At 39.7% G+C, this 21,099-nt stretch overlaps 1 protein-coding gene across 8 annotated transcripts in view; it reads left to right on the top strand.

Annotated features, from left to right (window-relative positions):
- Positions 1–21,099, top strand: part of SLC8A1 (solute carrier family 8 member A1) — a 342,233-nt gene that overhangs the window by 260,867 nt on the left and 60,267 nt on the right. For 6 of the 8 annotated variants that reach the window (XM_072988587.2, XM_072988564.2, XM_020794735.3 and 3 more), the window contains exon 3: positions 15,254–15,360. In XM_072988587.2, the coding sequence (XP_072844688.2) occupies positions 15,254–15,360 (107 nt within the window). Of the gene's footprint in view, positions 1–15,253; positions 15,361–16,374; positions 16,479–21,099 lie in introns of all 8 variants that reach the window. The other 2 variants (XM_020794736.3, XM_072988572.2) reach the window with 1 other exon arrangement.

The following is a 21,099-nucleotide window of genomic DNA, read 5'->3' as shown; positions in this document are numbered from 1 at the left end:
CTACTTCCAGCTCCAGAGTACCTGATACATTCATGGCTGAGCTGGAATTTCCTGCTGATCTTCAGCCATTAAGTAGGCACATGTTCCTGCCTGCTGAGTCATCACAATGTGTTATAAACAGAATTTGAAGACATGAAGAAATCTAGAAAGAAAATGCTTGCAGGTCATTTTTAAAGGTCATGTTTAAAGAGGACTTGGTGAGCTGTGTAGATTTAAATATCCAGGATTTATTGTTATTGTTGTCATGTTTTCTTATATCTTGGCACAACAAGGCACTTTTACTTCGTTCTGTAGATTTGAGTTTACTTTATAAATGATTGGTGGATTCTGCTCATTCTAGCCCTGAAAGTAGTTTTTTTGAAGGCATGAAGAAATTGAGAGGAGGGAAGGGGGTCAGTGGTGTGCAGAAGTACAAAAATATTTTAAAGAAAAAAACCTAATGGTTACAGCAGCCACCAAAAGAGCCCCATCTTCAAAGAGGTTCTCAGGGCTGTCCAGGAATCATTAAACATTTGGTTCCATTTAGAAAAGAATGCAGAAGTGAAGAGAATTCAGCCTGCTTTATAGAATCCGAAGTGGTAAATAGGAGCCCTCTTGTTAGGTGGTGAAGATACCTGTATACTGAAACGTTTTGTTACAGGCCACATGTATCTGTATTATCCCATCATTTTGGCTGCTATAGATCTTTTAATTACAGTACAGTATATAGGTTCTCAGATCTAGCGAGCTGGCATACTGCTCTAACTGTATGAGGCTAAACGGCAGCTCTGTCAGCCAAGTCTTAAAGTGGAAGATTCAATCCCAGTGAGATTTATTAACTTCATTTCTGTGCCATATATTCTCTTTACAAATTCCAAGCCAACAGCTAAGGACAATTCTTAGCCTTTTAATACGGCTTCATCTTATATCTGTGCATGCAATCCTGAAAGAAGGCTATTTTTTTTCCTGCCTTGATGACAGAAAAGTTGGTTCCAGAACTGAGCTTCTTTTAGTTTCTGAAATCATACATATGTAGCATGCGCTCTGTGCCACTGAGAAGAAGGAGCATTCCTTTTAGTAGACCCTGCTTGAAGCGTGTTTTAAAATTATTTTTTATTTTAAACACCATGTAGATGGCTGTTATTTATGTTAAATACCCTATAGATGGCTGTTTACCTCTAGCAGGAAGGATGATCTCAAAGTTTATTTCCCCAGTGGTACAATTCACATGCAATGGATGTAAAAGCAAGTCCAAATTCTTTCACAGAGTTGTGTGGAATGTCAGGAACAAGCAAGCATGCTGGTTCCATTGTCTAATTGCTCCCACCTGGTTGCTGGTTGGAGAAACTGAACAAACCAGGAAACCTCAACCTGGGGTTTGATTAGACCTTAACAATGAAATCACCCATTCATATGATTGCCATAAGTCAGAGGCAGCTTAATGGCAAGTAACAGTACGTACTTAACAGATAAATAAACAAGCTTATCTGTTTCTTTCCACAGTTCCGTTTTGATAATGTGTCTGAGAAGCATTGACATGCTGTTTCTGAGAAAGCATGTCAGAGATGAAACTGTGTTTGTGTGCATCTCATTTTAATGAAACAGGTTTGCTTTGATTTGAGCATTTTGGCTTATCAGTTAATCTTAATGAAAGACCAACAATTCAGGCATCCTAGTCCAAATGTGTGCTGACTGGTGTTTTTTTGGACTGCTACTCCCATAATTAAGTTAATGTAGCTGCCTGGGGAATTCTATGAGTTAGTCTAAAAAGCATAAATCTGTATACTTTTTAACATCATTTCTTTGTATATCTACCTATAAAGCTATAATTTGTAATCCAACCATGTGTAGGTAGTCCTGATAGCTCTGGCTCTTTTAAAGAGCCCAGGAGTGTGTGTGTGGGGGGGGGGGGGGGAGTTGCAGTTTTCATCAGAGGAAAAGGAAAGATTTTTAACTGTTCACCTGCCAGTTGCTTCTCTCACACACCTGTTCGTACCCCATCCAATGTTTGAGATTATTACAAAAACAATCTGATGGCAGAATTTCAGGAGGAATGAGGTAGCAAGATAAATTTAAGCCATCCTTTCCTTGGCTGTTCCACCAATACAAAATATTTCCTCTCAAGGCTGTCAGTTATGGGTTTGTTAGCCACAGATATAAGTGTAACATGTAGGTTTTCCCTTAAGAACTATTTTTGGCCTAGTACAAGCTGCAGCATTATTCAATTAGCTCAGACCAAATTTAAACCCCATTTGTGCAGTTCAGTAACATTAACAATTATTCCTTATAAGTCATAAGAATGGGTCTGAGAAGTTAAAATGTAGTTTGAACAGATTGATGATTCTTCCCTAGTGAATATACAATTCCTTTTTAGGTAGCAATAAAAAGTCATCAAATGTGTTCTGAGGTCTATGCATGAACAATCAATTAGTCTTGGTCTTTTGTTTTCCAGCTTCAAAGCAGGGGGCAATTCCTTTGTGACACATTCAATCCGTTATGATAAAACATTACCAATTAATATCTGGCATCTCTCACTACCTTTTCGTACTGCATACAGTGACTGAGAAAAAAAAGTGGCTTTATCCTTTGGTAGGTAAAATGAGAGCATAGAAAAAATATTGACACTGGAATATATACAACAGGTAAAATTTAGAATTAGTCTAATACTGTATTTGAGTGCAAAACAATTTCCTTGACAAATTTTATTAAAATTGTCTACACATGTGTGGGTTTTTTTAAAAAATCATTTGCTTTTTTCTGGTGTTGGAATTAAATACTAATTGTGTGCCATCAAGTCAGTTGTGACTTGCAGCAACCCTTTCCAGGGTTTTCTGAGCACAAGATACTCATAAATGGTTCACGTAGAGGGAAGTGTGCAGTGGGTTTCCTCAAGTTTCTGTCTTGGGCCCAGTGCTCTTCAACATCTTCATAAATGACCTGGATGAGGGGATTGAAGAAGCACTCATAAAATTTGCCAATGGCACAAAGGGGGTGGGATTGCTAATACTTTGGAAGATACTGTAGACTCAACCTTCAGAAGTATCTAGGCAGACTTCAACATTGGGCCCTATCCAATCAGATGCAGTTCAGTGGCGGGAAAAGCAAGGTCCTGCACTTAGGCAGGAGAAACCAGATGCACAAGTACAGGATAGGTGGTGCCTGCCTCAACAATAGTACCTGTGGGAGGGATTTAGGTGTCCTGGGGGACTACCATCTAAGGATCAGTCAGCTGTGTGCTGTAGCTGCCAAGAAAGTCAACACAGTCCTAGGCTGCATCAACAGGGGGATAGCATCAAGATCACGGGAAGTGATAGTACCACTCTATACCATGCTGCTGAGGCCACACTTGAAGTGCTGTGTCAAGTTCCGGTCACCGCAATACAAAAAAGACGCTGGAAGGGGTGCAGAGAAGAGCAACCAAGAAGATAAGGGGACTGGAAGTTAATTCCTATGAAGAATGGCTAAAAGAACTACATATGTTTAACGAAAAGAAGACTGAGGGGAGACATGATAGCAGTCTTCCAATATCTGAAGGGTTGCCATAGGGAAGAGGGCATTGATTTATTCTCTACTGCACCTGAGGATAGGACAAGAACCAATGGGTGGAAACTCATTAGAGGGAGATCCAACCTGGAAATAAGGAGGAATTTCCTGATGGTGAGAAACAGTAAGCAGTGGAATGGCTTGCCTCCCGATGTGGTGGGTGCCCCATCGCTGGAGGTTTTCAAGATTGGACAGCCATCTGTCTGGGATGGTATCAGGTCCAGGATGGTATGACATCACCTGCTGGATTAGAAGACCTCCAAGGTCCCTTCCAAACCTACGGCGATTCTGTGCTTCTCTGACTATTCCCTCCTTCTGGGGACATTCTGGGACTCTGCAGCTTGTCCAAAGCTGCGCAGGCTGGCTCTTTTCCCAAGAGGCACAGTATGGATTCAAACTCTCTAGCTTTGGCTGTGCATCCAGATGCTAACTCACTGAGTTATCCACTGTTGCAGTCAGAGTTTATTTTTTTTAATTCAGTTTTTAATCATTTGATATATATCCTCTGCTGCAAGTGCGGCACAAAGCAGGTTCTGTAACAAGGTTATTATTGTATTGCATATGTTAAATTTAGAATCTAAACTAGATCTGAAAACTAAGTCTCACATGCTGAGAAATACATGCATGGAAATTTAGTCCATCATCCTTAGGGGCTGAGTCAGTTCCTTCTCTGGAAAGGCTTCTGTCTGCACAGCTGGAAAGCAATTGTGGCAGAAAATCATCTGTTGGACTAAATCAATTCTGTAGAATGATAGGTTTGTTACCTACCTTATCTTTGATTGGTTTTCTTGGCATCTTTTAGAACAAAGTGAGTAGTTTCCCAGAGTCTGAGGCCATTTACACCTGTCCCTGGATCTTAAGAGGGTTACATCCACTTTAGTGACCCTACTCCCTGAAAAATACCTTACAATTATTTTAACTGAAAAGCCCCCTCAAAAAGCAGTCCAGTGGTGGAAAAAAATATTGTTCAGACGTAATATTTTAAAGGAGTGGTGTGGGAAAAAGGCTTTGCATTTGTGCTTAGATAAACAGCTGTGCCTGTGCCATGATTGGTAGCTGGATACCGCTAAACGACATGCCTGCATATCTGCAGTGAAAGTATTGATCCAAGCAGAGTGTTACAGTCATCTACATGTCAGCAAAAGGCAGACTGCAAAAACAGGAATAAGAGCTGTATCAGAAATGTGAAATAGTAAACCAGTTAAGAGTGTGACTAAAGTCCAACTAAGTAAAATGATAGAGTCAGCATCATTCCATCGTGGCCATGTTTTCCCTCTGATGTTCTATTGAGGTTTACCACAATCCCGCCTTTAAGTGAAAGAGGGTAATCGTCCTCTCAATTGGTTTTGTAGTATAAAAGTGGATTGCAAGGTAAGGAGACAAATTGTTTCAATGTCTTTCAGCAGAAAGTGCTAATGGAATAAGGTCTCTGATGTTGACTGCTTCCTTTTGCTTCCTTTCTAGCTCACATTCTGGTTCAGACTCCAATTATTAGATACTAACAGCTTTCTAAGAACTTGTTAGAGAGTAGATGGTAGATACGCTTATTGATAGACTCTTCCACAGAATGATTACTCTGACCTAACCTGTGTCTGTAGGTGCTGCTAGTACATTCTCACTGAGGAATGCATATAGAATAGGAAATGACTGTGTCTGTTCCTTGAATGCCTGTTGCAAAAGACAGTCACTGATTTTTGATTTTCAGACCTCTCCATGTCTTATTGACACATAACCCCACTATATCTACTTGAAGAAGGGCGCAGCAACAAGCCTGGCCTGCAGGCTTTCCCCTGTCACCCATAGAATCCTTGAAGGCCAGTGTGGTACAATGTTTAAAATGCCAAATTAGACATGGAGAGATCCGAGTTCAAATCCCTACTCAGCCCTGCATCTCACTAAGTGACATTTTTTTCAGCCTAATGTACCTCACAAGGTTACTGTGAGGGGGAAAAAACCACAAGAAATGAGGAGGACCATCTGTGCTATTTAGAAAATACAATAAATAAGTCAATATTCAATCTGAGCTGGCTTCTATATGCACAAGTGCCAGCACGTAGTAGCTCATGTCATGATAACTGTTTGTGATGTATTTGAAGTAGACAGACTGTATTAGCCCTCATTCACACTGAACATTCAGCATGTGCTAGAAAAGACGGTATGAGCTCAAGGCTGTATACCTTTGGGCTGCATGTAAACTAGACATCAGTCCATCTCACTGTAGCAGACAGTGGTTTAATCAAGAGATGGGCAGTCATGCCATAATGAAGTACAGAGGACAAGGAAACTGTAGGAATTTTTTCTCCTCTTTCTTATGTAGTATTAGGGGTTGGGGAAATGAGCAATAAACCCAGAGGATGGCATCTCATGCAGGACTGTTTTGAGGACTTTGAGGAGATTGTGTTTGCTTCTTGCACTGGTTTTTTATCACTCTCGTCTTCGTTTCTTTTGTTTATTGCAGAGAGTAAAAATTTCCTTCCATTCTCAATGGTGTCCATTAGGCTCATCTGCAACTTCTTTACATGATTTGTAATAGTATACTGAATATTCAGCTATCTTGATTTAAGGGTTTGAAGGGACCTTTGGTCATCAGCCCAACTCTTTACTTAGTTCAGAAACCTTAGGGAATTAACCTTCATGTCAGAAGACTGCCTAGACTACTGCTTACGTAGCTGTCTTTCTCCTCACGAAGGAGAGGGTCCACCATTTCGTGAGGCACGCTTTTCTTGCCGTGAGGGAGTTACTTAAAACTATTTATTTATTTATTTATTTATTTATTTATTTATTTATTTATTTATTTATTTATTTATTTATTTATTTATTTATTTATATCCCGCCTATCTAATCGATTAAGACCACTCTAGACCACTCTATTCATCCAAACACTGCTTGCCTGCAATTACATTTTCTATTAATTGTCATCCAGTCCTTGGGAGCAAAAGAAAGCAACTCTAGTATCACTTCATGTGGAAAGAGAGGAAGGATGTGTGAAAAAAATGGCTGTTTTGGACAATTTGCCATGTAGAAGGTCAGCAGTTCCCACTATAATTCTTCCATGCCACTGTGTGCGTTGCAGGACAGTTAAAAGTAGTGGCACAGAAGTTTATGAATTTGTCAGACATGTTTCTTGTTGCCATTGGTCAGATTAGTTTGTAAACTATGCCAAAGCCTGCAAGTTATGTTTACCAGAGGTGGACATGAGGTAAGGAACTAGGAGCACCTCCATTGTTCCCTTTCCTCCAAATTCCAGTGGCCATTGCTCTGGCTAGATGGGGGGAGAAGAAGAGCTGCCAGGTGTACTTCCATTGTGCCCACCCCCGAGCAGTAGTTAATGTGAGCTACACCAGAGGTGGGAGGATGCTTCTCAGCCACTTTCCCCCCCTCTTCCCTCCACAACTTTTGTTCCTTTTGTGTCACATCTTATGTTTTAGATTGTAAACCCAAGAGCAGGAACTGTCTTGTGTCACCATTTTGGGGAGCTATTGAGAGGCTTTGTGCTACAGGGTGGAATTTAAATGCATCCGCTAAATGATAAGCGCATAATCCTATCATTAACAAAATTCAAAATGATCTAGATACCCCGTTTTCCCGAAAATAAGACCCAACCTGAAAATAAGCCCTAGTATGATTTTTCAGGATGCTCGTAATATAAGCCCTACCCCAAAAACAAGCCCCAATGAAGTGAAACCCCACTCTCCACCATTGTGCAACATTGTGCGGCAACCAGAAGATAACATGACTATAAAATAAAATATCCCCTGCAAATAAGCCCTAATATGTTTTTGAAGCAAAAATTAATATAAGACCCTGTGTTATTTTCAGGGAAACCATGATTCTCTGATTAGACAGAGTGAGGCAGCTGATACTGAGAGGTGGCAGTTGGATAACAGCCTCAGGTATGCCATGCAACCCATTTTCAGACCCCTAAACGAGTTTGCTGTCTGAGGAGTTGTGGAAAATTCTCTGGAAGCACTGAAAGAAGTTTTAATTTGCAATCCAGCTGGCTTTTGTAAGATGGGGCAGGCGTGCCATGATTTTGTCTGCAACCTTAGGCAGCAAAATATATTGAGTAGCTACAGCATACACACTGAGAGGCGGTTATCCAAGCTGCCATAACTCTGGGGAAAAATTAATTTCTCTCCTGCATAGCTTGGTCTACCAGGCAATACTGTGAAGAGAGGACACAGCAACTGCTGCACGAGGTCATCTTAAGTAGTGAAATAAATTGGGAATAAATTATGTTGGTTTTGCATGAAGATCATTGCCACAGATATTTAGTGCCTCTGTCAGCCTTAAATATATTGTTATTTGTAGTAAAGGTGAGGAGGAAGGAGAGGACACCTTTTTGTGCCTTCCTCTAAAATGTTTATTTCCTAGATTTTTTAAAAAAATGTCTAAGGAGCTGCTGGCTTGGCTTTCTTATTCTTGTTCCTAATTAACAATCCTCAGTTGCCTGGAAACATAATTCAGCCCCATGTGTTTGCTGTAACTACGTAGATAAGAGAATGTTCTGCCTCAGGTGCACCTTTAACTATTTGAACACATCAGTGCTGGTTGTTTGTTTTAATAATGTAGCACCTTGTATGTGTGGGCACATGTGCCTGTGCACTTCTTGGTTTTAATACAGGGATACTTTGATGACTGTAGAAATCCCTGCTTACTTATAAACTATCTAGTGTAAAACCAGTTAGCAAATTACATATTAAACCATTTATATTCCAGGTGTATATCGTTCTTTTTGTTTTCTCTCTTTTTATAGACTCTGCTATAGGGTCTATTTTTTCATGGGCCAGTTGAGGTGAGAGCATTGAAAGCAAATCTCTGTGATTTTGTCAAGTGGGCTTTTTCAGATTAATCAAATACCTTTTTCCATTTGAAGGTTTGGGTTATACAATCTGAAAATAACTCGAAGTACTGATTATGGTCAGTCTGACCTCAAAATGCTAAAGACAGTAAGATTTTTTTCAGATGAATAAAAGTGGCAGAATAAAGCCATGACAAGCATGGATACTCATTTCTATTTGCTCTCCTTTATCAAGCAGGTTTTCTGCAGTTGGCCGATAGTTGGACTCAATTACCGGTAGTTGGAGCCTCTTCCAGCCTTATAATTTGGTAATTCTGTGATAGAGCTAAGAAAGCTACATTATACCAGATTGAATAATTTGGTCCATCTAACTTAATATTGGGGATACCCAGTCTGATGTACTGAATAGAGACTCAGAAGACCTGGGTTCAAATCCCTGCTCAGCCATGGAAACTCACAAACGGGTTGAAATTAGTCAAACCACTTCTTAACTATCTCAACTATTTTGAAAGCCATATTAGATTTGCTACATGTCAGTTCTCACTTGAAAGAACATAACATACACAACTTAACTGTTGTCTATACTGGTTGTTAGAGGCTCTAGGATTTCAGGTAGAATCATTCCCAAAATTTCGCAGATGTTGAGATCGATTCTGAGACTTTTTGTATTCAAAACATGTGGTCTACCCTGAGCTGTATTCCTGCCCAGTAAGCATTGCACCCTAACGCTTCCTAAAAAATCTGTTTCCACCAAATTTCAGTTGAAATGAACTCCCTGTTTGGCAGCCTTACCAAATTTACATTAGAGTGAGAGGAAAAAATAGTCTACAGTTAATTCATGAGGGAAGAAGTTTTCAAAAGTTGGGCATGAAATGCTCTGACTCATTCTAAATTAGAAGGGACTTCAATTTAGTAACCCCTAAGCCACTGTTCTTAACCTTGGGTTACTCAGGAGTTTTGGACAGCAACTCCCAGAAGCCTTCACTGCCAGCTGTCCTGACTGGGGTTTCTGGGAGTTGCAGTTCAAAAGCATCCGAGTAACAAAGGTTAAGAACCACTGCCCTAAGCAGAATACTGATTTGGAGAACACAGTAGCCTCCAGCAATACTATTTAGTTCTGTACCCCATCCCACCTGCCAAAACAGCAGAAGCGTCCCCCGACCCACACATAATGTGGTTGCTGTAACTATTGTTAACAGAACAAACTATCCCATTAACAAATATTCATGAGGAAGAAAAACCAATCACATTTATGACACAGCCTTGCAACTTTTCATAGGTATTGCTTGGAGTAAATGAGTTCTATTGTAAGCATGAAGGGCAAACATAATGGGATTTTGGTTTAGTATAGGCAAACTCATCTGTGTCTGTATTTTTTTCCTCCCTGTAATGTGCTGTATGCCGTTGGATTTAAATTATAGAAAGAAGGGAGAATGTAATATTGATAACAACCTTAACAAAGCTCTTTCAGATAAAATCCAAAACTAGATGGGAAGAGGAGCTACACTATATGGACCAATTTCATAGAACTTAAAGTTGATATTAAGTGTCTTAACGCTTGCCCACTTTCTTACAACCCTCAGTTGATAAGGATGAAAGTTTAATGCGCAAACCGCTCCACGAAGTTCAAATCCTGTTTAGATTTCTTTTCTTTTTTTTCTGTTTTAAGAGTTCGATCCATACTTTTTTTAAGTGTTCTGAAAGATTCTGTGAGTTTGGCTGCTTAGATTTAAGTTTTGTTGTTGTTGTTTAGTTCCAAATATTCCTTTCATTTTACTATTTTTTAGTCTTGTGAAGCCTATAATGAAGTGGTAGACAAAACATTGATAAACTGCAGGTAGAGGTACAGAAAATTGTGTAGGAAAATAGGAGCTTAAATAAGCTGAGATAGGTCACTGAGTCATTCTCTTGAAGACAGCAGCAAGAAAAGACAGAAAATACTTCCCACCTTTTTTTCTTCTTAAGTAACTCCTTTGTACAGTTACACCTGTACACAAAGGAGGCTAATAAATTTGATGCAGTACTTAAAAAAGAGGAACCTCAAGACAGAATCATGAAATTGCCAGGTGAGCATTTGCTGAAAGAATATAAGCCAAGTTGTCTATAGCAAACTGGCATGTACCAGCCATAGTGATGTAGCCTCAATATAAGAGGAGAAAAAGGCAGGGGATGAATTCTGAAAATGAAGAAGGAAGGACAGGTTGGGGTTATAAAACTCAAAAGTGTGATATCTGCAAAAGAAATTTAATGGCTAAAATCTTTTCTGTTCCAAAGAGTTCATTTGTTTTGGTATTCCCCCACAATTCTCACAACAACAATTAAAAATCTGTCTTATAAAGATAAAATTAATGTTATACATGAAGCATATTAAGAAAGAGTTAGTTGGCTGAATGATGAATTCTGTTGGGTGTTGTTGGAGCTTATTGCAACACAGCCTCTGCTGTAGTCTACTTCTCTGTTTGCTTATTACAACACATTCTCTCATAACAGATGGAATGCCCTAGGGTGAACAGTTCAAGACAAGAAGGCAGAAGAATAGGTCAAGTTTCTCTATTAATGCATCAGATAAAAATATAACTGAAATATCTCCTGGTTGAAAAAGGAAAACAAGTTTACTGCTTATAAAAAGAAGAAAAAACCCAGTATCATTCAAACTTTCATACTTGACATATTTGACGTTCTCAACTGAAAAAAAAAGATATTTCCCTCTTTTAGCATTTCTAGAGTGTGGAGAGCTATGGATATAATACGTTCTGTAGCAGCATGTTGAGAAATATCTTTTTATAGTCCACTCTGAATGGCCAGGCTCAGTCATTTCATGGATAGATATGATACATCCATCTGTTCTTTTGTGCTGCTTTATTTATTTTTATGGGTACTTTAAAACATCCTAGACTACACTGTAGTTCTAAATGTCTAGAAATACTGTAGCTGCTTGACTCCCAGATGTCTTCCTTGGGTCTTGTGGCTTCAACAAGCAAAGTCACTGGATTCTGTCACTACCAATAATCCTAAGGCTGACCAAAGCTGTTCCATTCCTCTGTGTCATTGCAGTATGGAAATCCGTGCCAAGTATATTTATTCTAAATAAGGGATGAGCTATGGCATTCCTCTGCTCAAAGGATTGGATTGCCCCAGACAGCTCAGTCCCAAACTGTCATAGGGTGTTAATAAGACACACATAGAAAGCTGTCTAAGACCAAGTCACATTATTGGCCCATCTAGCCTAGTGTTGTCTGTTCTCTGTGGCAGGACCTCTCCAGGGTCTTTCCCAGCCCCATTGGAGCTATTTAAGCACTTATCCTGCTGCTGAGCTATCTCCTTCTCCAATGGCATATGGGAAAAGAACATGGGGCAGGGGAGAGAGAGAAAATAACTGTAAGAAGGTTATAAGAATCTTTTGCAAATGCTTGAAATTGTGTGGATTTCCTTGTGCACATATCAGCAGCTTGTGGCAACAGTGGATTCATTTACATCCTCCATCCTTCCACACTGCCCTTTTCAGTTTCATCACAAATGTTTCTAGGGAATCCTTGTCAGTGTGCATCAGATGAATGCTATTCCATTTTCACTATTAGTTTATTACACTAATATTACAAAAGTTTTGTCTGAAGACTGCGTTCGGTCTTCAACAGTCCATATGAAGCCCATTTCTATTTTTTATTTGTTTGGGGGAGGGGTTTGCCAAAAATGCAAAATCATACTCCTGAAAGCCTCCCACTGGGTCTACAGTCAAGCTATGGTATTAAGTATCGTGCATGACCTGACTCATGATACTGTATCATATGGCAGAGGATGAGAAAGAGCAAAGTTGTTATCTATTGAGCATCATGTGTCTTTGAAAAACAGCGAGACTGATGGATGTTCATTTTGGTTTGGTTTTAGGAAAATAGAATTGAGTGCAAACAAGCAAATAGTGTTTCTTTGCAACTGCAGACAAACACTATTCAATAAATAAGCAGATTACATAGCTCAGGTTTTTAAATGAATGTATTCTTTCCCACTATAGTATATCTTGAGGATGACTGGTTTTTAGGCTCTTTCTCACAAATGATAAAAATTTTGATTGTACTATATATACACATTTTTGCATAGATAAATACACAGACACCTGATGAGCATCTTTGACTTAGATTATTTTGACTAGAGAAAAGAGAATAGTAGTCTTCTGTCTGTAGGATCTCCAAAGCTGGCCACTTGTTCTCAGCCATAGCCAATGAGTTTACAGCCATTCACATCTATTTGCATGGATGTGAGGGTGGTCTGACTGTGACATCTATCATTCCATTGATCGTGAAGGTTGATTCGGCTGGTCTGGCTGGCTAGGCAGATATCCCCTTCCTCCCTAACTGCTCTGGAAGCTGCAGTCTTCGTAGAAGAGGACAACCATCCCAGATAGTAGTGTCCCATTCTTTGGTCAATGATATATTAGTAGTGGTTTGCAACGCAGACTGCTTTGCATAAAGTAAAAATCAAAAAGCTACAGCACTGCAATCCTACTAAAATATGGTAACATAGCGAGCAAGTTTTCTTGCTTAAGAAGACACTTCTTGAAATTCAGCATTAAACACAAAATGTGGATAGTGAAGAAGAACAGTTGTTGGACATAATGAAATGGATCCTTGACCTTTCTTAAGATGTAGTGTTTTTTAAGATGTCTCCTTTGCTGATTTGTGTGCAGTGTTATATGTTTCTGATAGTACATGGATTAAGAGAATCTTTGAATTCGATGCCAGTGCATCACCTGATTCATTTAGCCTAAGAACACCGTATGTGCACATGTATAACAGGTTCTAGAACAGTAACATTTACTTGAAATCAAATAAATATTAAAAATACAAAAACCACTAAAAATAGTGCTCTATAAGACTACTTGAATCAGAATGTGAATCAGAGAAAGCAGATGCAAAAGTTATTGCCTGGTTCATAGCAAAAAGCTTTACAGGTACTTTTAAACAAGAAAGCATTAGGGTGTGTGACTAAACAAGGGACTGGGTTTAGACACAATGCAGAGCCTGAAAGCCATTGAGAGAGAGGTACAGAAGCTCTAAGAGATGTCTTTGACGTAGGAGAATCCATTAACAAAGAGTAAATGATATGAATCAGTACTCCCACTAGAAACTAAAATGATTAAAATAAACAGAGGCTCTCATTCTTTTGACATATCATGAGAAGGCAAGACTCACTGGAAAGGATAATAATCCTGGGGAAAGCAGAAGGCAGTGGGAAAAGAGGAAGGCATGATATAATCTGGATTGGCTCAATGAAAGAGGTTTGTAAGACATGGACAGGGCTGTTGATGCAGGGCCTTCAGAAAGCCATCATTAAGGTCACCATAACTCTGAAGCAACTTGACAGCACATAACGAAAAATTAATGTAAATAAATATTGTAGAAACACGGCCCTGCTCTTTGGCACATGGGCATGCTAAGCATTTTGGGAAAGGAGTAAAAAAAAAAAAAAGAAAGGACGGGAAGCTTCTGGTGAGAGAGTTTAAAATAAGTTAGCTCCTGGCCAAGCAGCACATGAGTCTTTTAGGATTCTTTGCCACCATAAAAAGGGAATTAAAAACTTAAGTGTTTTTAATAATAAAAGAAAAATAAGTTTTTAATCCAGAAGCAATATGACACAGTCCCTAGCAGGTGCTGGGGACAAATATGGTTCCCAGACTCGCAGAGACTGCCAACATTTCTCACAGAAGTGTTGCATTTATCTTTGCCACTAAACCTTTGAGAGGACTAATTTGAAAAGGACTAAAGTTGCTCTTACCTTTCATTAAAAATGAAAATGTGGCAACGCAGAGAGAGAGTGAACAAAGTAGCAGAACAGCACTGAGAGGTCGTAATCTGAGGGGAAATCCTGTGAAAGAGAGGCATAGGACATTGTATGTATCTCTCCCCATGGTGTGCTGATTGCTGGAGCTGGATAGAATGGTATTAACTGGTTTTCAAAGCAGAAGATGCTTGATTTGACTCTTGGCAACACTGTAGCAAAACTCTAGGGTAGTTAAAAATCAATGATTTTTTAAAATCAAATTGGTTTAAATAATTTTTAAAAATCAGATTTTTAAAAAATTTAAATCAGATCAACCCTGCAAAATTCCCTCCAGTTCTTTGCTTCGGTACAAGAGAGAAAATCTGCTGAGTTTAAAATATAATATTATGCATCTAGGGCAGCCATTTGTCTGCTTTTGTTCCTCTACTTAAATGTGTCTCCTGTCTAAATAGCTGTCCATTGCAAATCTGATATAAAGATAAATAACCATAAGGAAGAAGGGCAGAAATCTTAAAGTGGCCCATCAGCAATCAGCAGACTATGCAGGAGGCACACAGATCATCAGGTTGCCGTCTTCCCTGCTCAAGTGGGATGTGTTGTTGTTCTGTTAAGAAAATCATTTCTAATTTTACCTCTTTGTATAGAAATTACTAGATGCAGTTTTATGCAAACCTCTATCTTTTCGTTCATTTTGGTGATAAAATGCCCTCTTTATTGGCAATGTACAAGTGGCCACCCTACCTCCTAATTACTCCCCAGAACTATCAACTCACAAGGATCAATTCACAAGGGTCCCGATCCCAATAGCGAGTTATCAAGTTCTCAGTGATTATTAAAGATTTGAAAAGTTGCTCTTTTGGACTTTGAGAGATCTGATAATTGTAGTAAAAAAAGTAACTTTTCCAAGCTCTGAGTCAGATGCCTATGTGGATTTAAGTGTTATCATATGTGCAAGTGAGAGTTTCACAGAGGTAGAGCTTGTTTTGTTATAAAAACAGTTCCATTATTTCAGCTGCATGGTGAAATAGGCCTTTAATTTCTTACCTTTTTCTTATCCTCTGAGCAATTTCCTCTCTCCTTCGCATTTACTTTCTTTCCTTTTTTCCTCCCTATGCCTTGCTTTTGAATCTCTATTCTTCTTCTTTTCTGTTTCAGCAAAACGATATCAATCAAAGTAATTGATGATGAGGAGTATGAGAAAAACAAGACCTTCTACATTGAAATTGGGGAGCCCCGCCTGGTGGAGATGAGTGAAAAGAAAGGTGGGGGATCGGCGGTGTGGGGCTCAGCCCTACCTGTATGCTCCTGTCTTGATCACTCATGGATGCCTGGCACATTCCAATTCATGAAGTCTCAAAGCACACATCCCGTTATTTATGTAAATGGGCAGAGAGCTGAGTTACTGAGTTGGGGGGAGACATTTGCTGTGACTGAGACCCAGTGCAATAGAATAAATCAGGTACTGTATAGGAGACATGGGTTCAAATCTGTCATGCCATGATGTACACTCTATGGCCTTGGGCAGGTAGCATTAACACCACTTTCAGGCATTAATTCTTGAAAAACGTCCCAATACGGGGGCAAGTGGATCAAAACTGGGCTGACTCCAGATGTTCTAATGAACTCACATAGAACATGAACAAAACCTGCTGCATGAAGAGGACACCTCTGCATGCAGTGAACTGCCTGGAATGGTCCTGTATCTTACACCTCATAGGATTGTTGTAACAAGGACACTTGCCTTAAACAATTAGCCTTTTTAAAAAAAACCTTTCACATTCACCATGGCCATAAACTTTGAATTCTGTAGTTCAAAAATAATTTTCAAGCTCTGCTCTTGAGGCTTAGTGCAGGGGAGTGGGAATCTACATTTGGATAGATAAACAGATAGACAGAGTATGGATCATAGTGATGCTGAAATAACAATCAGAAGCAAATCATTTATCTAAATGGGCAAAAGCAATATTGTTCTTTTTATTCGCCTTTGCGAATACAAAAGCAATATTGTTCTTTCAATATTGCCAGGATACGGAAGTGCCAATCAATCTAATTTTTAAATTATGTTTCTTAAAGGAGATTTTGACCAAACCGAAAGAAAATTTCAGAACAGAAGTTTTCTGCTGTTTTACATACATAAAAAGTGCGGATGTGTGATAGAGTCTTCTTCTCCATCATCATCATAGTCTACCGACACTTCAGTGGGTCAACTAAAGCATGTGTGTGTGTGCGTGTGTAATGCCAACCATTTGTTTTGCCTTTGTCTTGTGTTCCCACAGGAAATACATTACCCTTAGAATACTTGACCGTGAGGAATATGAGAAAGAGTGCAGTTTCTTCCTTGTGCTTGAGGAACCAATATGGATACGAAGAAGAATGAAAGGTGTGAGAGTAAACCCAGGCAGCTCACAAAAAAACTGGGACTTTTTTCTTTGTGTGTCTCCTTTCTCTCACAACTTTCTTATTCAGCTTCCAGTTAATGTGCCATGACCTCTGTCAAGCTTATTGGTTTTAATTTTGTCTTTCTTTCTTTTTCACTGTCTCCTCTTAAAAACAAAGATAATAATAATGACAATTTTGACCACTTATTATGTCCCACTTAAACATACCACGTAAATTAATTGTATATTAGGTCCTGTAGTATATAGATAATGTAACCCACTGTCTATTATGTCCCACTTAAACACATCATGGCTTACATCCTGTTCCACAGCTTCATAATAGAAGACAAATATTGTAGCATTCATTCACTTCCAGACAGCAATTAAAGAGTTGCCACTGCAGTTCTTGGGGGAGGGGTCCACATGCACCCACTGGCTTGGCACAGACTTCCAGTGGGGACTCATTAAAAGCTAGAAGCTAGTGGATTTTATAGCATTCACCTTCCGCCTGAGTACAAAAGAAAAAGAATTTCAGCCCATGTAAATTAATTACATGATGGTCCTGCAACATGGATAATGTGAAATCAAACTAACAGGGCATAGGTTTCAAAACAGTTCAGTTATAACCATTGTGGCAATCTTTCTCAAACAGTCAGTGCCCACCGTATCTTATCAATGAGGCCTAAACAATACATTGCACATAAACACATTATCAGTAGCTGATTTTCAAGCACAGTGGGTGAACTACACAATAGCCTCTGAACTACTACTTAAGACTTTTTCTACCATATGTACCAAGACTATAATCAAACATAGAGAGAAAGAGAAATCTATTGGAAGGAAGTGCTATTTTGTTTGTTTGTTTATATTCCACCAGTCCCCCTCATAGTACCCAAGGAAGCTGACAACATAAGAGGCCCTTCTCTGATTCTTTGTATTGGTTTAAAAGGAAGTACTGTACTGTATGTTGCCTTTTAAGGACGTGGTGGCACTGCAGGTTAAACTGCAGAAGCCTCTGTGCTGCAAGGTCAGAAGACCAGCAGCTGTAAGATTGAATCCATGTGACGGAGTGAGCTTTTGCTTTGCTCCCGTCGCTCGTCCCAGCTCCTGTCAACCTAGCAGTTTGAAAACACGCAAATGTGAATAGATAATAGTTACCACCACGGTGAGAAGGTAACGGTGTTCCATGTCTAGTTGTGCTGGCCACGTGACCACGGACACTGTCTACAGACAAACGCTGGCTCTACGGCTTGGAAATGGGGATGAACACCGCCCACTAGAGTCGGACACAACTGGACTAAATGTCAAGGGGAAACTTTACCTTTACCTTATATTACCTTTTTCCTTATAGAGATAGGGAAAATACCCAGTGTTCCATTGAGTGGCTCATAAGAAGTAATTAAGTGAGGGTAAACACATTAAGTAAAATGAATAAAATAGCTCTCTTTTATTTATTTCATTTATTTATTTCATTTTTATACCACCCATCTGGCCAAGGCAACTTGGTTTGCAGCATATAAATACCACTAAGTACCATTTAACATTACAAAAATATAAAAAATAAAATACAAATAATCAATTAACTCAAAACAAAAATACACCAAAATGAAACATTTGAATACATTCAGAGTATTTAAAACAGTTAAGATGGCAGATATTGGATGGATAGATTAATTACACACAGCTGAGCTTGCAGGTATGACGTTTTTGAATGCCTGCCTACATACCTACGTTTTTAGTGACTTTTAAAATATTGCCCACAAAGGGGCCAAGCAAATTACAGGGGGGAATTCATTCCACAATCGAGGAGCAACTGCCGAGGAGGCCCAGTTTCTCGTCTTTTCCTCCAAGCCTCTCTCAGGGTTACCATCCTCAGCTGACCCACTTGGGATGTTCTTGTAGGACAGGTAGATATTGTTGGAAGTTCTGCCAGGTAGTGAGGTCCCAAACCGTTTGGGGTTTTCTTGGTTAAAACTATTGCCTTTAAACTGGCATGAAACGGAAAGGTGGCCAGAAGTGGAGTGATATGTTAATATTTATTCACTTCACTCAATAGCCTGGCATCTGTATTCTGGTCCTGTTGAAGTTTCTGTAACAGCCTCATAGAGAGCATTGCAGTAGTCTGATCTTGAGACTACCAGTGCATGGACCAACGTGGTGAAGGATCCGGTGTCAAGGTAGGGACGGAGCTGGCCAATCCGCCTCAGATGGAAATAGGCAGATCAGACCACAGATGCTATCTGTCACTCCATTGATAGCGCTGGGTTCAGAAGAACACTCAAGCAGAGAACCTCACCCTTAACGGAAAGAGTAGCCACCCAAAAAAGGGAGAGAGGCACCCAGGCTTCAGACAGAGGGGTACCCACCTGAAGGACCTCCGTCATGTCCAGGTTTAGCCTCAATCTGTTGGCCTCTATCCATTCCAGTACCGCAGCCAGGCAGCACTCAGGAAGGACCAGAGCTGGGACAAAGCCAGGCCGCCAATCCCCAGTTCAGAGAGCCTCCCTAGGAGGATACCGTGGTCGACGGTATCAAAGGCCGCTGATAGGTCAAGGAGGACCTGCAAGGACATTTTACCCTTGTCGGCCTCCCTCAAAAGGTCATCATGCAGGGCAACCAATGCCATCTCCATGCCACGATGTGACCTAAACCCAGAATGGGCATTGGTTTCTACCAAGAGTGCCATCACCCTCTCCACTAGATTCCTTAAAAAAGGAACATTGGCGACTGAACGATAGTTGTACATTTTAGTGCATTAAGCTTACCTTACTGCATCGTAAGACAAGCTTACTAGCTGTTCTACATGGATCCCCAAACCCTCAACTCAGCATTTCTCACAGATTTGTTGGAAATATAAAATGGGATAGGTTTACATATGCCATATTGAATTTGTTTGAGAAGATGGGATATTACGTCCACTACTGTTAACCACCTCCACCACCAGAACTACTGATGATGATGATGATGATGATGATGATGATGATGATGATGATGAGTAGTAGTAGTAGTAGTAGTAGTAGTAGTAGTAGTAGTAGTAGTAGTAGTAGTAGTATTAAAGGTAGCCATTCAGGCTATAATTGACATTCTCTCAGAGCTACAATGGACAAAGAAGTGGTTTCAACACACGTAGCCTTATTTATTTATGTATGTATTTGTTTGATACCAAATTCCAAAACACTGGACAGTCTCTCCCAGCAATTCCATGTAAGATCCCAGAGGTCAGAGACAACTTGTTCACTTTTGTGGCCTTCAGTAATCATGACTTCTTGGCAGAGGTTGGAAAAATTACCTTTTTGTCTACAGCCTTTGGAATCCCAAAGCATGTAATTTTCCAGCTTCCAATTCTTGCTGTCCAAGATTTTTGAAGGCTAGGTCCTAAGAACAAGCCATTTAATCCATCCTCTTTGCCCAAGAGCAACTCTGTTCCTGTATTCCGGGAGACTGGGAGCCCTAATAATTTTCCTAGGCTTTGTTCTAGACATGAATATTCCATGAAGGCATTGTGGCTAAATATTATTGATCAATCCAGAACCAAGAAAAATTAGCTAGAATCCTATTGGTAGTTGCATAAGTTTTGTGTAACTTACTACTAATTGCAGCTAATTAATGCTGCTCTGTATCTTTAGGTGCACAGTTAGAAATGTGACCAGGCATATGACTGAAATGCATCCTGGCACCTTGTCAATTAGCCACATTTAGCCACAGCATGTTACACAAACCCTACATGAACACCAGTTGGATTTACTTTTTTTAGACTGACAACTTGTCACCAGCCATGCTGGCAATTCAACACAGTTACTGTTCCACCTCTGGACTAATCTGTCCCCTTCCTTTTGAAGGCCATCCATATGTTGCTAAGCAGAAATGATTCACACAAGCAAAGGAGTTGAGAAGCTAGAAGTAAGGAGTGCGTCCCAGGCCCTTTTCCCCCCTCCAACCCATTGGGGTTCGAGGGATTTCTTTGAAACAATCCATAGATACATAGAACTGGGAACCCTACAACAGGTTTTGGCCACCTGTGTTGATTCTTTTTTATTTATATATTTCTTGGATTTATCTCCTGGCTTTTCTCTTGTGAGCTTAAAGTGGCATAGAGCATTGTCCTCCTCTCCACTTTTTCCTCATAACACTCCTGAGGGAAGACTGATGGATCAGAGAGAGAGAGGCTAATTCAAGGTCATCTAGGTTCTGTGGGGACAATTAAATTAAAATCTCACTGGTTGCAATGCAGATTCCAGCAGATAGACCCAGCTGCTAAAACAGAGTGGCATGATTAAGCACTTCTCTGTTTCTATGTTTTATACTCCTTGCTGGACAAATAAAATGCAGGTGATCACAAAACGTCAGTTAGAATTTGACCTTACAATAGCACTGTGAACAATCATATTAGATGATTGTTCAGCCCTAACGTTTGTGGTGTTTCCAGAAGTGATATCCTGTAATATTAATTGCTGAATAGTATTGAATGTGATGCCCAGATGCATCAACAACATGGCCTGGTACCAAGATAAAGCAATACAGAATTAATGTGTTGAATAGGTAAGGGAAGGGAATTGGAAAGTACAATCACCCAGTGCAAGCCTTAATAAATTCTGAAATATGTCAGGAAAAATTGCATTTGTG

Source organism: Pogona vitticeps, chromosome 1, assembly GCF_051106095.1.
Source record: "Pogona vitticeps strain Pit_001003342236 chromosome 1, PviZW2.1, whole genome shotgun sequence".
Taxonomy (NCBI): Eukaryota; Metazoa; Chordata; class Lepidosauria; order Squamata; family Agamidae; genus Pogona; species Pogona vitticeps.
Note: the sequence above shows the minus strand (reverse complement) of the source record. Positions and strands in the feature narration are given on the sequence as shown.